Genomic DNA, 15,869 nt, shown 5'->3' on the forward strand with positions numbered 1-15,869 from the left:
ATGGAGACCACAGCGCACTCCGCTGTTAGCGGTGACGTCACTGGGAAACGTGTCGTTAAAATGACTGCCAAGGCTGTTGCAGAACATTGTGGCAAATTGGATGCCAGTAGAAAACGTAAATTTAACATGGCAGCCAAGATAAAAGATTCAATTCTTGGTTTCATGTTAAATAATGAGAAGGAAAAAGTAGAGAATGCTCTTACAGATTTGAATCAGGTGTGTTATGAGGCGAAATGCATACATGACAATCTTCTGTTGGGTTATACGTTACATGATGAAAAAGAAGAACAAGACACCTGGTTTAAAGCAAAAATGTTGTCAATCAATGAGTGTATTTCAAATGCAAAACTGTGGGTTTCAAATATTGAAGGTATAACGAATGTACATGATAAATATGATGGTAAAACAACTGAAGGTGATTTGCATTTAATGGATGATGGTATTGCTCCAAATGACAGTGTGTCAAACATTGTGAGCAAATATTCTAAAACAAGTAGCAGGTCATCTGCCAAGATTTTAGCTGAAGCCGATAGAGCTGCACTTCTCGCTCGTGCTGATTCTCTAAAAGAAAAACATGCTTTGGAGGAGCAGGAGCATCAGTTGAAAAGAAAAAAGGAACAACTAGAGGTGGACACTGAATTGGCTGCAAGCACTGCAAGGTTGGCCGTGTTGCACTCCTCTGAAAGTAAGCGTTCATCTCGTGCACCTTCAAATGCAATGAATTCCTATTTTGAAAGGGAACACCACAAGCTAAATCCTGTTGCAAGAGAATACCAACCTGGAACATTAACACAACGAAGTAAATTGACACAATTGTCAATACCACCAAACAAGCCTGTGGATGTGAGACCAAAGGAACGTGGTCAATGGCATAGCACTGCTGCTAACCGCCAATATAATCACAACCACAAGGAACAGGAAAGCAGAATGGGAACAACTGACAATGTTCAAATCAATTCAAACCAACCTGCAAACATGCTTACCATCATGGAGAGGCAAAATGAGATAACTGCTGCTCTGGTGCAGCAACAGCATTCCAGGTCTCTGCCACCACGAAATATCCCAACATTTGAAGGTGACCCTCTCCAATACAGAACATTCATCAAAGCATTTGAACAAGGAGTGGAGGAAAAGGCAACAGACGCTGATGCTTTGTATTATCTGGAGCAGTTCACAAGGGGACAGCCACAGGAATTGGTGCGTAGCTGCCAGCATATGGCTCCTGAGCGTGGTTACGCAGTGGCAAAGGGTCTTCTTAAAGAACACTTTGGAAACCAGTACAAAATAGGAAGTGCCTACATGCAAAAGGCCTTGGCATGGCAAACAATAAAATCTGAGGATGTCAAGGCACTTCAAGCCTACTCCTTATTCTTGCGTGGCTGCTGCAATGCAATGGAGGAGCTTCAGTACATGCAGGAGTTGGACATGCCTGTCAACATGAGGGCCATTATATCAAAATTGCCATTCAAGATGAGGGAGCAATGGAGGAGTACGGCTCATGGCATAATGGAAAATACACAGGAAAGAGCTCACTTCGGTGATATGATCAGGTTTGTGGAGCGACGTGTCGGTATTCTTTCTGACCCTCTGTTTGGTGACATACAGGATCCAAATTCTGGTGTGGTTGGCACAAAATCTCTCACCAGGTTTAAATCATATCCACCCAACAGAGTAAAAGGAAATATTGTCGCCACCACAGTAACAACCATGGACATATCGGAGAGAGCCAAGGAGCTAACATCACCAACATCAAGTACAATGAATGCTAGGAGAGCTGGATGCCTTTTCTGTGCTCGCAGTCACTCATTGGAGGAGTGCAAACAACTTCAGGAAAAGCGGCACAAGGAGAAAATACACTTTCTGAGGGAAAAGGGAGTTTGCTTTGCATGCTTATGTGTTGGTCACATGAGCAGAGATTGCGAAAGGCGCTTGGAATGCAAAGTCTGTGGTCAAACTCACCCCACCCTGCTTCACATTAAAAGGCAACCATCTTCTCCAGAACAGTTAAAGCAACCAACGTCACTGCAAACATGTGGACATACAGGGGCCGGTAAGGACCGGTGTGTGTTATCCATTCTCCCTGTACGTGTGAAAGCAGCAAAAGGAAATGCCATCATACAAACCTACGCCTTCTTAGACCCTGGTAGCTCAGCCACATTCTGCTCTGAACGCCTAATGCAGAGGCTGAATATCACAGGCAGAAGAACCAACTTCCTGTTGAGCACCATGGGGCAAGAGACAGTTGTTCCAGCTTACTCCTTGACTGGGTTGGAGATAGCTGGTTTGGACAGCGATGACTTTTATGTTCTTCCGGAAGTTCTCTCACAGAAGAAAATGCCAGTCACGGCTGAGAACATGGTGACACCTGAAGAACTGTCGGAATGGCCATATTTGTCCAACGTACACATCCCACGCCTAAGAGCAAATGTCGACCTGTTGATTGGAACCAACGCTCCCAAGATATTGGAACCTTGGGAGGTCGTCAACAGTCACGGGAATGGCCCGTATGCTATAAGGACGGTGCTGGGATGGGTCGTTAATGGTCCACTGAATGGAAACAGTGGTGTTGTGGGGACAGAGTTTCCCTCTGCTATGGTCAACAGGATCTCAGTGTGCAGACTGGAAGAAATGTTGGCCAATCAGTACAATCACGACTTCAATGAAGTAGCTGTGAAGGAGAAGGAAATGTCCAGGGAAGACTTAAGGTTTCTGGAAATTGTGGAAAGTTCAGCAGTGCTTCAGGAAGGGAGGTACTGTTTGAAATTGCCTTTTAGGAACAAGGAGGTCTGTCTGCCCAACAATGTGGGAGTCGCTAGGCAAAGGATCCAGGGATTGAGGAAACGGTTCCTAAATAACAAAAGCTTGCACCAGGAGTATGCAGCATACATGAACAAGCTTATTGGGAAGAACTATGCAGAGAAAGTACCGCAGCAACAACTGCATGGTGAGAAAGGAAAAGTGTGGTACATCCCACACCATGGTGTCTACCATCCGAGGAAAGGAAACCTCCGTGTGGTGTTTGACTGTGGAGCCACATTCCAAGGAGCATCCCTGAACAGTGAACTTCTGCAGGGTCCTAACCTTACCAGTTTACTGCTTGAAGTGCTATCTCGCTTCAGAGAGGAACCAGTGGCATTCATGGGTGACATTCAAGCCATGTTCCACCAGGTGAAGGTCGCTGAGGAGGACAGGGATTTTCTGCGCTTCCTCTGGTGGCCAGAGGGAGATGTCACTAGGGATCTGGAGGAGTACAGGATGACTGTGCACCTGTTTGGCGCTGCATCATCCCCTAGTTGCGCAAGCTACGCCCTGAGGAAAACTGCTGATGATAATCAGGCTGAGTTCTCAGCTGAAGTCACCCAATCTGTCAAGCAGAATTTCTATGTGGATGACTGTTTGAAGAGCTCAGCGACTGAAGAAGAAGCTATCCAGATGATAACGGATCTTATTGTTCTGTGTCGCAAGGGGGGCTTCATCTTGGAGAAGTGGATCAGCAACAGTCGTGGTGTTTTACAGTCCATCGTAGCAGAGCAAAGGGCCAAGGATCTAAAGGAGTTGGATCTGGACAGAGACAAACTTCCAATGGAAAGGGCTCTTGGCCTACTATGGTGTGTGGAGACGGACTCTTTCAGGTTCAAGATCGAGTTGAAACAACAGTCTCTCACCAGACGTGGTATGCTGTCCATTGCCAGCTCAGTATACGATCCTCTAGGTTTCCTGGCACCAGTCACTTTGCGTGCAAAAATAATGCAGCAGGAACTCTGCAGAAGAGGATGTGGGTGGGATGATGACTTGCCACGGGACATCATACACCAATGGAAAAGGTGGTTGGAGGAATTGGAGCAGCTGGCTGCATTCCAGACGAATAGGTGCATTAAGCCAGTGGCTTTTGGGAAGGTCAGACATGCCCAACTACACCACTTTGCCGATGCCAGTGAAGGTGGATATGGAACGGTATCGTATGTCCGGATGTTGAGACAGGAAAACCACATCCAGGTTACCTTTCTACTTGGCAAAGCCAGAGTAACACCACTGAAAGCTGTGACTATTCCTCGGCTGGAGTTGACGGCTGCTGTCCTTGCTGTCAGAGTGGACTCACTGTTGAAGGCAGAGCTGAAGTTCCAGTTGGAGGAGTCGGTATTTTGGACTGACAGCACTTCAGTGTTGAAGTATATTAACAATGAGGACAGGCGTTTCCACACATTTGTAGCCAATAGGGTCTCGACCATCAGAGAAAGGTCTGAACCCTCACAGTGGAGACATGTCTGTTCCAAAGACAATCCAGCTGACGATGCGTCAAGAGGAATGAGAGTCTTGGACTTCCTGAATGGCAGCAGGTGGCTTGAAGGTCCTGCATTTCTTTGGAAGCCAGCAGTGGAGTGGCCCAAAACTGTGTTGGACGTCTCAGTGGATTCAAATGACCAGGAGGTCAAAAAGGAGGCAACAGTAAACGCCATCAGTGTGGGTGACATAGCCAGTCCTACTTACCAGCTAATTTCCTACTTCTCAGACTGGAAGAGGCTGAAGACTGCAGTTGCCTGGTTCCTCAGGTTGAGGGTCATGTTGTTGGAACAGAGCCGTCTGAGAAAGCAGGCTGCAAGTCAAAAGCTCACAGCAACATCTATGAGCAGCACTTTGACGCTGGAGGATCTGCAGAGAGCAGAGGTTGCCATCGTTGGCTACTGTCAGCGACTGAGATTCGGTGAAGAGATTGCTGCTTTAACATCTGGGAAGGCGGCAGTGAGTCGACAGAGTCCCATATATAAGCTGGATCCAGTGTTTGAAGATGGACTCTTGAGAGTTGGAGGAAGACTGAGCAGAGGATCAATGCCAGAGGAAGCTAAACATCCGCTCATTCTCTCCAAGGACCAGCATGTTTCAATGCTCATTCTCAAGCACGTACACCAGAATCTGGGACATGGTGGAAGGACTCACACACTGTCCAAAGTGAGGAAGAGATTTTGGATCACCAACGCCCATGCAGCTGTTAGGAAGATCATCGCTGAATGCAGCTTTTGCAAACGCTACAATGGCAGAGCAGTGGAGCAAAAGATGGCAGATCTTCCGGCAGATAGAATCCTTCCTGACCTACCACCTTTTACCAACACAGGGGTAGATTACTTTGGACCAGTCGAAGTGAAGAAAGGAAGATCAACCTGTAAGAGGTATGGAGTCATATTTACCTGTATGGCAAGCAGGGCCATCCATCTGGAGGTCGCAGTGTCATTGGACACAGACGCATGCATCAATGCTCTGAGGCGTTTTATCAGCAGGAGAGGACAAGTGGCGCACTTACGGTCCGATAATGGTACCAATTTCGTTGGGTCAGAACGAGAACTGAAGGAGGCTCTGGCCGTTTTGAATCAAGACAAGATTCATGGAGTTCTGGCACAAGTTGGAATCCGTTGGAGCTTTAATCCACCGGCAGGTTCACATCACGGTGGCGTCTGGGAACGGATGATCCGCCTGGTGAGAAGGGTTCTCAGTTCTGTCCTACGTCAGCAGAGGTTGGATGATGATGGGCTTCATACAGTGTTTTGTGAAGTGGAGGCCATTTTGAATGACCGTCCAATAACCAAGCTCTCGGATGATCCCAACGACCTGGAGCCACTTACACCGAACCATCTTCTTCTCTTGAAGGGTAAACCAGCTTTGCCACCTGGAGTGTTCGATCCACATGACCAGTATGTAAGAAGACGATGGCGGCAAGTCCAGTATCTTTCAGATCTTTTCTGGAAAAGATGGGTACGTGAGTACTTGCCCTTGCTTCAAGAGAGGCAAAAGTGGAACCAGAGGAAAAGGAGTTTGACAGCTGGTGATATTGTGGTCATCATGGACTCTTCAGCTCCTCGTGGGTCCTGGCCACTTGGCAGGGTTCTGGAGGTCTTTCCAGACAAACAAGGTCTGGTGCGGTCTGTGAAATTGCAGACTAAAAGTAGCACCATTGTAAGGCCGGTGACCAAACTGTGTTTGGTTCATGAAATGTAAATGCACTTAATCCATGACATGTTTTGGCTCTTATTTGTTTTGTTTATTTATTTTTTGAATTGTTATGTCTGCCTGCCTTAACAATTAGGGGCCGGTGTGTAACGGCCAAAATGGACTTAATGTGCAATGGATTTATGTGACCAGGGGGTGGCGCTTCTTTTATATAAGCGTCAGGTACACCTGTAGGAGGAGGAGTTTTGACCCGGAAAATGCAATGGTTTTTGACCGCACGTACGACGCAGGTCTCAGGTCGAAATGTTTGTATCCAATTAGGTATCATATTCATTATCGTTTAATCAGTTTAAGGAACAAAAACAAGGATATTCTGTTTGCACGGTGAAGCAAATAAATATCATTTTCCAAGAAAGCTGCCTGCATTGTGTCATTGGGACAAGGACTGTTTGGTATGAGACCAGGAATATAACTGCGTGTCAGCCAGTCTAACTGGGGATCAAGATTTCTCAGTAGCTCCGTATAAGACGGGAGCTCCTTTAATATTAGCGTTAAGCTAGCTAACAATGCTTCCAGTCTTCTTTGACCCGTCTCTCGTAAGCTACGTCATCCCCCGCTAAGAGTCACAGGAGATGTAGTAAATACAACAGTCCTTCAGGCTAGCACGTGTGTCTTTATGCAGATCTTTATGCACTTTAAAGCACCTTGGCTTTGTTCTGAATGCACTTTGTTGTAGTTACTTATCCTACAGAGAAAAGAAAATGCACTTGACTTTAATTCAGGACTCCCTGGAAGAAGAGATCTTTTATCTCAATGAGACATTCCTGGATAAATAAAGGATACATAAAATGCACATTTTGTTGTATGCAAAGAGAAAATGTTTAAATTGTACAATCTTTCAGCAGTCTGTCTGGAATTAATGTATGCATTCAAAAGTGCTGAATAAATTTTTTATGGGCCCATAATAGTGATTATTAATATTAAGAGCATTAGCAATTTAAGCCACTGCCGATCTAATCATGACTCTTAATTCTCACTTCTAATACACTTTGCTCCCTAGTATGGCTTTTTAGTGTGACTGGTTCCAGTGTATATGTGGGCCGATATGAAAACTTTATTTTTATCATTAGGGAAGATTAAACTATTTAGAATATAATATAGAATAGAACATGCAATGCAATGGTTCCAGCTAAAATATAATTAACTTAAGTCTCTAACTTTTTTTTTTTTACAGGTGGCTCAGGGTGGAAGTAGTAACATGTGCAACAAAAAAATATATATAACTAAATATATATATAACATTTAAATGTATGTGTATATTGTATATTAATATCAAAAAAATTGTATTCTCCAATATCAGTATTGGTCCTAAAAATCCAGGTCTACAGTATACTTAAACTTCCCAACCATTATCAAACCTTACTGCGGACAACTGTGAGACTCGTCGGTACCAACCTGCTCAGAGTCTTTGTGCCGGTCACGACACCACTGGATGCCGGTGTCCGCCGCCACTAGGATGGTAAGGCGCCCGCTGGCGGGTTCCCTGACCTGGAAGGTCTCTGTGTAGAAGGTCTTCTCCAGGGACTCCATGCTGATGAGATACTTGAGCTTGAGGTCACGTGCTGTGGCACGGCACTGGCTGAACTGTTGGATGAAGCGCTTGAAGCGAAAGCGGATTCGCTTGCGGGTCACAAAGTTACAGTCCTGGATCTGAGCTCTCATGGCCTTGGGCAGGAAGGACTTGTAGCTACAGGTGAGGAAAAGAGAAAGGACATTTGTTTTTTCTTTGTTGCAGCTATAAGTGCTAGAGCCCCATGAGAAACCTATGCAACTTCAAACTTCCAACTTCAAACCCAGGCTTTGGTTCCGTCTATTGGTACAACTCAGGCTTTTAAAAGATCCAGGAATGAGGCAGTGTTGTAGACAAGTCACTAAATCTCGAGTCCGAGTAGTCTCGAGTGTTGGAGTCCGAGTCCAAGTCCAAGTCACCAAAGAAGAGCCCGAGTCGAGTCCCCATTACCCGAGTCCGAGTACGAGTCATCAAGGTCGAGTCCACTCCACTCTGGCAGTCAGAGCTGACATACAAATAAAAAAGGTCTACATGAATGACACAGCGGTCACCGTTTCAATGGGAGTTTATTTACTTTGTGACACAATATATGGCCAAACAAATGCACTAGCCATAAATATCTTATGCCAAATGATTAGAGCCTATTACAAAATAAATAAAAAAATTAAAAACTATTTATCAATTAACAAGTCCAAGTCATCAGTGCTCAAGTCCAAGTCGAGTCACGGGTCCTGAAATTCAGTCCAGGACTCGAGTCCTACAGCACTGGAATGAGGTGGAACCTAGTACCTTGTAGTGTGATAGATGTCCAGCGGTGACATCTGCGTCTCCTTGGCCGTCCTCATCATGTCCAGGACCGCCATGCCCAGGCACTCCTCCTGCACCTCGTGGGAGCTGGAGACCTTCACCAAGCCGTTCACAAAGTCACTCCTCCACTGCTCAGAGAGAAGAGAGAGTAGGGTCAGACAGCCATGCCCAGACACTCCTCCACTGCTCAGAGAGAAGAGAGAGTAGGGTCAGACAGCCATGCCCAGACACTCCTCCACTGCTCAGAGAGAGTAGGGTCAGACAGCCATGCCCAGACACTCCTCCACTGCTCAGAGAGAAGAGAGAGTAGGGTCAGACAGCCATGCCCAGACACTCCTCCACTGCTCAGAGAGAGTAGGGTCAGACAGCCATGCCCAGACACTCCTCCACTGCTCAGAGAGAAGAGAGAGTAGGGTCAGACAGCCATGCCCAGACACTCCTCCACTGCTCAGAGAGAAGAGAGAGTAGGGTCAGACAGCCATGCCCAGTCACTCCTCCACTGCTCAGAGAGAAGAGAGAGTAGGGTCAGACAGCCATGCCCAGACACTCCTCCACTACTCAGAGAGAAGAGAGAGTAGGGTCAGACAGCCATGCCCAGACACTCCTCCACTGCTCAGAGAGAAGAGAGAGTAGGGTCAGACAGCCATGCCCAGACACTCCTCCACTGCTCAGAGAGAAGAGAGAGTAGGGTCAGACAGATGCACTCCTCCACTGCTCAGACAGATGCACTCCTCCACTGCTCAGACAGATGCACTCCTCCACTGCTCAGAAGGGAATGAGAGAGTAGGGTTAGACAGATACACTCCTCCACTCCTCAGATGCACTCCTCCACTGCTCAGAAAGGAATGAGAGAGTAGGGTTAGACAGATGAACAGTCTTTTACCGATATATAAATCATATGCAAAAGTGCCACAGATATATCTTGTTCCATGTTTTGGTTCTAATAGAACATGATTGTTCTTGATATAGCTGTACTTATTTTAAGCATACAGCTATTTATATATGTAAAAAAAAAAATTATATTACACATACAAGACATTGTAAGTTAAAAAATAATGGATATTTTAAAGGTTAGTCTATTTTTAAAAAAATGTGGTATGGGAGCCAAGAATATCGGTCTAGCCCTAGTAGAGGTTATCATAGCAGACAAACACAAAACACAAAATGAGTCACCTAATAATTCTCTGGAAGTATCATATGAAGCCAAAGGCCATTGAAAATGGCATGTTGAATAAAACGCAGTAGGCTAGAGCTGTAGCAGTCTAAAAGGAGGATCAGGTTTGTCCTATTAGACAATAATCAGTTTTGGGTCATCAGGGAATATTTATTCAGGAAATGCGATTTTGAATTCGACTGCTATGAAAGATATGACCATAAGTAAGGCAGTTTATGACAACTCTGACCCATCCTATAGAAAAAATGGAAGTAGAGCTTGTGGTATTGCAAGGGTGTCACAAGTCTTATAGGGTGAAAGTTCCAATAATATAAACAAGGGTGTTGATTAAACTTCCACATAAATAGTGAAGAATTACACCCAAAAAACCCGTCATGGGGCGCAAAAGGTTTATAAAAAGCTAAACGTTCATTTCCAGCACTGCTATGGCAAGACTTGGAAAAGTTTAACCTTGGGGAAATGATCGTTAAAGTTGTTACTGTTGATGTATTACATCATTTAAACTTCAACTGACAAATGCAGTATAGCCTTGAAACCCTTCAGGTCTAAACACGTCCACATGTGTATGAAGCAAAACACAACTGACGTGACTCAGGGCACAGTGGTTTGCCCCGTTGCCCCAGAGCAAAACGGTTCTGGTAGGGCCTGTGAGTTTCCCATGTTCTCCATGTGTTCCCTGGTTTCCTCCCTCACCATATAAGACATGCATGCTAGCTGCATTCTCCCACCATTGCCCTTGACCGAGGCACTGGCATTCAAACTGGAATTACAATTACATTTAGCGGACGCTTTTATCCAAAGCGATTTAAGTCAGCAAGAGGGTACACCTCTAGCAGTTAAGGGTAAGTGGTGTTGTTCATCTAGCAGATCATTTGAATGCTTCACTTTGACATTAGTCCCCGGGTACCGGACTATGGAGGTCCACTGCTCCTAAATAGATGTGTTAAATGCAGAAGACAAATTCCTGGTATATGCAAAAATGTACTTGGCAAGTAAAGATATTCTAATTCATGTCAAGGCAGCAGTATCAGGGTTTCCGTTGTCCGGTAATTACCGTTTTTTTTACCGGGGAAAACTGTTGAAGTCCGACATTTAAATATCTCCGGTCATAATGTCCTGTGAAAATAATTCCCTCTAAGCACAATTTGAATGTATTAAAATAGTTACATTTGTTTCATTGTTGCTTCACGAAGCAGGTCTAATAATGACAACGATGTGTGTTCCTATATCATATCACGCGCACAGCAAGTTTGCAGCGCGACCTGTGGTTTGCTGATGAGAATGGCGGGGCAGGAGCTTGATGCTGGATTAGCGAGAAGCATGCAACTGCAGAGCCGCAGAGCTCACAGTTGTGCCCGCACAGTGCAATACTCCAATTCAGCCATTGGCAATTCAGCCACTGGGTGGGTGGCGCTGCTGAGCGGTCCCCAGACCGGACCTGAAAGCGCCGCTGGCTCTGCGGCTCTGCAGTTGCATACGATTGGGATTAGTTTATCGCTTCGTTGAACGTTTCAGTGAACCCCACGATAATGTTGCCGTCTCTCTCTGCCAAATTTCTCAGTTCTTCGCGTGATATAATTAATACAAATGTCCAATATAACGGAATTCGTTAGCTCATAAAAATGTGATTATAACAGACTGCTGTTTAATGTCGGGCCGACTGCCCAGACACCTATTTGATTTCAAGTCAGCAGCAGCACGGAGTCTCGAGGGACTTATTTTATTTGGAATATAATGACTGTATATGGAAAAGTAGCCTAGTTTTAAGTTAAAATATTATAAATCTACATGCCTTGAGGATGTCATTCTTTATATAGCCTGCCTATCAATTGTTTTTAAGCTCAATAAACTGACCGGAATTTCTCACATTTGTCCGGGAGATTGAAATCTTCCAGGACACGGAGACCGGCAACAATATATAATTTCTTTTATATACTTTTTCCCCCTCCTTTTTCCTCCGATTTTCTCCCATCCCAATGTTAGTCGTTATGCCAATTCCCAATCCCCTTCCTGGTCGCTGCGCACTTACCCCCCACAGTCGGTCTGGGAGAGTGGAGGCTATCATGTGCTTCCTCCGACACACGTCTAGCCAATCAACCGCTTCTTTTCACCTGGCAGCGCGGACTCTCACTGAGAGGGTGTAACGTGTGGAAGGATCACACTACCCCCCTTAGATCCTATCCGCGCTGAGCAGGCGCCCCGACCGAACTGTAGGAGTCGCTGTTTACAACGACCCGGACCCACCCCGCCAGCTTTCCCACCCTCTAATACAGCCAATTGTATTAGTGTGAACGGCCAGCCAAGCTGGTGACAACGCCGGAGCTGTGAGCTGGATTCGAACAGGCGAATCCAGCGTCTCCGGTGTTGGTGACGAACACAATCTCCGCTACGCCACCTGACCGCCCCGGCAACAATATTTTCTAACGGAAACCCTGAGCAGTATACTGAAAGTGAATACTGAAAGTGAATGCAGACTTGAAAATAGAAAAAGTCAAATACATTGCAGCCAATATACCGTACTCTTGCAGCTAAACAGCTCCACAGCTTAGATGACCACACATTGCCATGGGAGCTGGTGTGTGGAGCATCCGACAGCTAGCAAGCAGCTGCACACTGCGGTGGCCGAAGCCAATGCGGAGCTTTGTATTCTCTGCACAATGTGAATCCATATAATCCTTTAGCTCACTCAAGAGTTCAGTCCAGGTCATAATCTAGCTTTGAGTTACGTGGATTCATCTAAATGCTAGAAATCAATTTAAAGGTGACATGCATTATAAATGTCATTTTTCAGTCTCTAGCATTGTATTATAGTAATAGGAGTTAGTATCAATGTGTTTTAGTGTCTAAATACCATATTGGCGGATTGCTCTGATTCAGCTCAGATCATTTCCTGCTCCAGTAAATTAGGCCATCCTGATTTGAAGGCCTGCGTGACGTTACTCAGGCTCTGGGTAGCAGACAGTGATGTGATTGGCTCTGTGGTTGTAGCTAATGCCCGCCCACAATCTACCTACAGTAGACTGACTGTACACAGCGAGTGGAAACCACTTCCTCATACTCTGCATGCACTCTGGAGAGAGAGAGCAATCAGAGAAACGCTAAACACAAGTTGGTTGCCTAAAATATTCACGCGGGGGGACCTGCCGCGCGGCACACGGGAGAGTGAGGGGAAAAAAAGGAAGAGAGAGGGAGGAAGGGAGGGCTCCCCCCACAAGCTGCCGCGCGGCACACCCGAGAGGGAGGGAGACTCTCTCTCTCTCTGTCGCAGACTGTGTGGACTGACTGTCACTCAAAGTGCTTATGGGCGGAGCCAGGCCATAACAGCCTGAAATCTTGAAGCTGAAAAATGATGGTTTTGAGTACTTGATTAGAAATATAAAACAATGAATTTAAAAAAAAAAAAACTTACAGATGTCTTCAATAGACTCACAGGAATTGTGTAAAGTTGCCCAAATAGTGCTAGGAATAGCAACGCATGTCCCCTTTAATTAATATTGGATCTCAAAAATAGCACGCCGGGGCAGTTGGGTAGCGTAGAGGTCTAAGCACTCACACCGCAGAGACGCAGGTTGAATTCCCGGCAGTGTTCGCAGGTGGAAAGCAATAGCAACTTCTACTGGTCAGTCAGGGCACCTGTTCAGCAAGGAAGGGATCCGGGGAAGATGGTGTAAACCCCCACACGTGTTACTCTCCCAGTGAAACTCATAGCTGTCAGGTGAAAAGAAAGTGGCAAATCCACGTGTATCAGAGGAAGCATGTGGTAGTCTACCCCTTCCCAGACCGACAGTAGGGCAGTGCATCGACCAGGGGGGACTTGGCATAATGACTCAATTGGGGGATGCAAGAAAAAGGAAAGAAAAAAGAAAATAAATAGCACGACAATACTCGGCTCTGTTTATGTTCATGCCCATAGATTCATTTCAAACACAGTTAATCAAATGTGACTTGGTAGATACATTTTCTGTTATGTAAGCACACCATGTCCTGATTAGTTAGTCGGCTTCCTGCGTATCCAGGGCTGGTTTGTCAAAAGGCTTCATTATGCAGAAAAAGTCAAATAGGGGACATTAATAACTCTCTCCCGTGCCTAAATACCAACCGCTAAAATGCCCTTGAGCAAGGCACTTAACCGCCAACTTCTCCAATAGAGTTGCTCAGTGGCAACAGTGTCAGACTATGGTTGTACTGGGCAGTTCCCAGGTGTGAATGTAACTGTGAAGCAGGGCATTGCTGAAGAACAGCATTCGTGCTCTCATCTATACACATGTTTCTTTCCAACAAAGACATTTGTCTAAATAGACATGTTAGATCTGAATAAGAGAATGGAACACTGTTTCAACTTGACACAGGGGTACACATTTATTTAGTTGCTGTTGTGAATAATACCATTGATGCTTCAGTTTTGGAGATGATATACAGTATAATGATATTTGGGAATAAAGTATTGTCCGTCGGCCTATCCCTAGTGGAAAGCCACTGTGTTCTTGGTTTATCCTCAAACTGGCAGAACACCATATTAAATATAAAAAGGGACTGCAGTGCTGGCACCACTAGTTACATTTGTAGCTTTATATTAAAGCGTTTACCTGGGCAAAGAGGTACGCCATGACAAAGTCATCGAGGACAGGACTCTCCAAACCCTTGGTGACCCCATATCGATAGGCTCTGGATCCCCCACCACTATACCAGCCAGGGAAATAGTATCTGAGAGAGAGAGAGACAAGAGAGATGTTGCATTTTCTCTTTTTGAACATGTAGATCTGGGGAATAATTGCTGTAAACTCTGTACGCTACCTTATTCTAAAGAACACATCCTCTGTGGTTGATTGGTCGAGCTGGAAGATGTGGTTGGGTGAGAACCACAAGCCATCTTGCTCTCGGAAAAGAGCGAAAAGGCTGCAGTACAGAGGTGACACGCCTACAACAGACGGGACAAAAACATGATGACAGCAGTAAAGTGAACTTAAGAACGTGTCTGCTTGCAAGTCGCTTTTCGTGCTTTAAAAAAGGCACTAGGAACACTGGAATAAGGTTCCTCATAACCCATCTTTCTCAAACTGAGGCTCAATTTGTTTTCATCAATGAAGTGGTTGTGCAGAACACTACACAGACATACAGGGCTCTACGCTAACCTTTTTCACTAGGGGCACAGGTGCTCCTAAATGAAAAAATTTAGGAGCACACAAAGAAATTTAGGAGCACCCAAAAATATTTAGGGGCACAGTGAAAATATTTCAAATAAGAGTTAAATAAATGTATATTTGTACTGTGCATGCATGTGCAAACAAGAACGGGACACACATCTGTGCAATAGCACATACCACCAAAGTCACTGTGTGGCCCACTGTGTGCGTGTGTGTGTATCATCTGCGTGTGCAAACGGGAATGGGACACAGACATTTGAACTATTAATTAAGTGATTAATGCCTACTGTGGCAAAGTTGTAGCCAACAACTAGGCCTAATAAGAAAGGCACTGACATTGAACAAAAAGGAGACACTGGCATTACCACCAGGGCCATCAGTAGAGGGGGGAGCTAGTGTTGCTCTTCTAGAAAAATAATCCTTTCAGGGTTGCCTATTGAAATACTGTACACCTCCAGTACAGAAACATTGTTTATGAGTTTGCGTGTCAGGTAGAACATTGATTGACAGTCGATTCTGCCAATTACGACGTCACACCGCTTGCACTCTGGCCGTCCGGCGCTGCAGCTGGACCCTATTGCCCACCTCTGCTGCTTGCACTCTGGCCGTCCGGCACTGAAGCTGGACCCTATTGCCCACCTCTGCGGTTGATAACGCTAGCCAAGTTAGCTGTACACGCATACACAGTGGGCCAGTTACTTTGGTGTAGGGGTGTAACAATGCATTGCAATGCATCGATCCTACTTTGCAATATTTACTAAACATGACATTGTTTTCGAACTCTAACCATGGGAAAATGTTTAGCCAATTCACGTTAAATTTGTATGTCTTCCCTCCGGCTCCAGTGGGTGTAGCTTCGCTAGCTACAGTGGGTACATTGGGTGCTACAGTGGGGGTAGTAGTGGGTGTAGCCTTGCTAGCTTGGCCAACTTCGCTAGCATGCTGGCTAGCGTCAGTATCTTGGTTAACGTTAACTATCACCTCTGTAACATGAGCTGCCTCGCCTGACTTCTCATTCTCCGGTATCTTTCGCGCAAAATAAAAATTAATGGGCTTTGACATGGCTGTATTGTCTGACTCAGACAGACGCTGATCATTACTTTCAGTTTCCAGTCGCGTGACCACAGGAAACTCGACTGTGATTGGAACGTTTATGCGGCTGTGGACTGTGGGACTTGTAGTTTTTTAACGATTCTCGCAGGGGAGAAAAAAAAGAACGAATGAGGCTGTAATC

The 15,869-nt window shown here is 45.4% G+C and overlaps 1 protein-coding gene across 3 annotated transcripts in view; it reads right to left on the bottom strand.

Annotated features, from left to right (window-relative positions):
- jak2b (Janus kinase 2b) overlaps positions 1-15,869 on the bottom strand; it is a 62,450-nt gene that overhangs the window by 43,525 nt on the left and 3,056 nt on the right. For all 3 annotated transcript variants that reach the window (XR_014619414.1, XM_084308706.1, XM_084308705.1), the window contains exons 3-6: positions 14,286-14,409; positions 14,078-14,195; positions 8,300-8,445; positions 7,396-7,687 (exon numbers count right to left, since the gene is read on the bottom strand). Coding sequence is in view for 2 of the 3 variants with exons in the window: in XM_084308706.1 (XP_084164832.1) it covers positions 7,396-7,687; positions 8,300-8,445; positions 14,078-14,195; positions 14,286-14,409 (680 nt within the window). In the remaining variant the exon portion in view is untranslated. The remainder of the gene's footprint in view (positions 1-7,395; positions 7,688-8,299; positions 8,446-14,077; positions 14,196-14,285; positions 14,410-15,869) is intronic.

Source organism: Notolepis coatsorum, assembly GCF_963971535.1.
Source record: "Notolepis coatsorum genome assembly, chromosome: 2".
NCBI classification, from domain to species: domain Eukaryota; kingdom Metazoa; phylum Chordata; class Actinopteri; order Aulopiformes; family Paralepididae; genus Notolepis; species Notolepis coatsorum.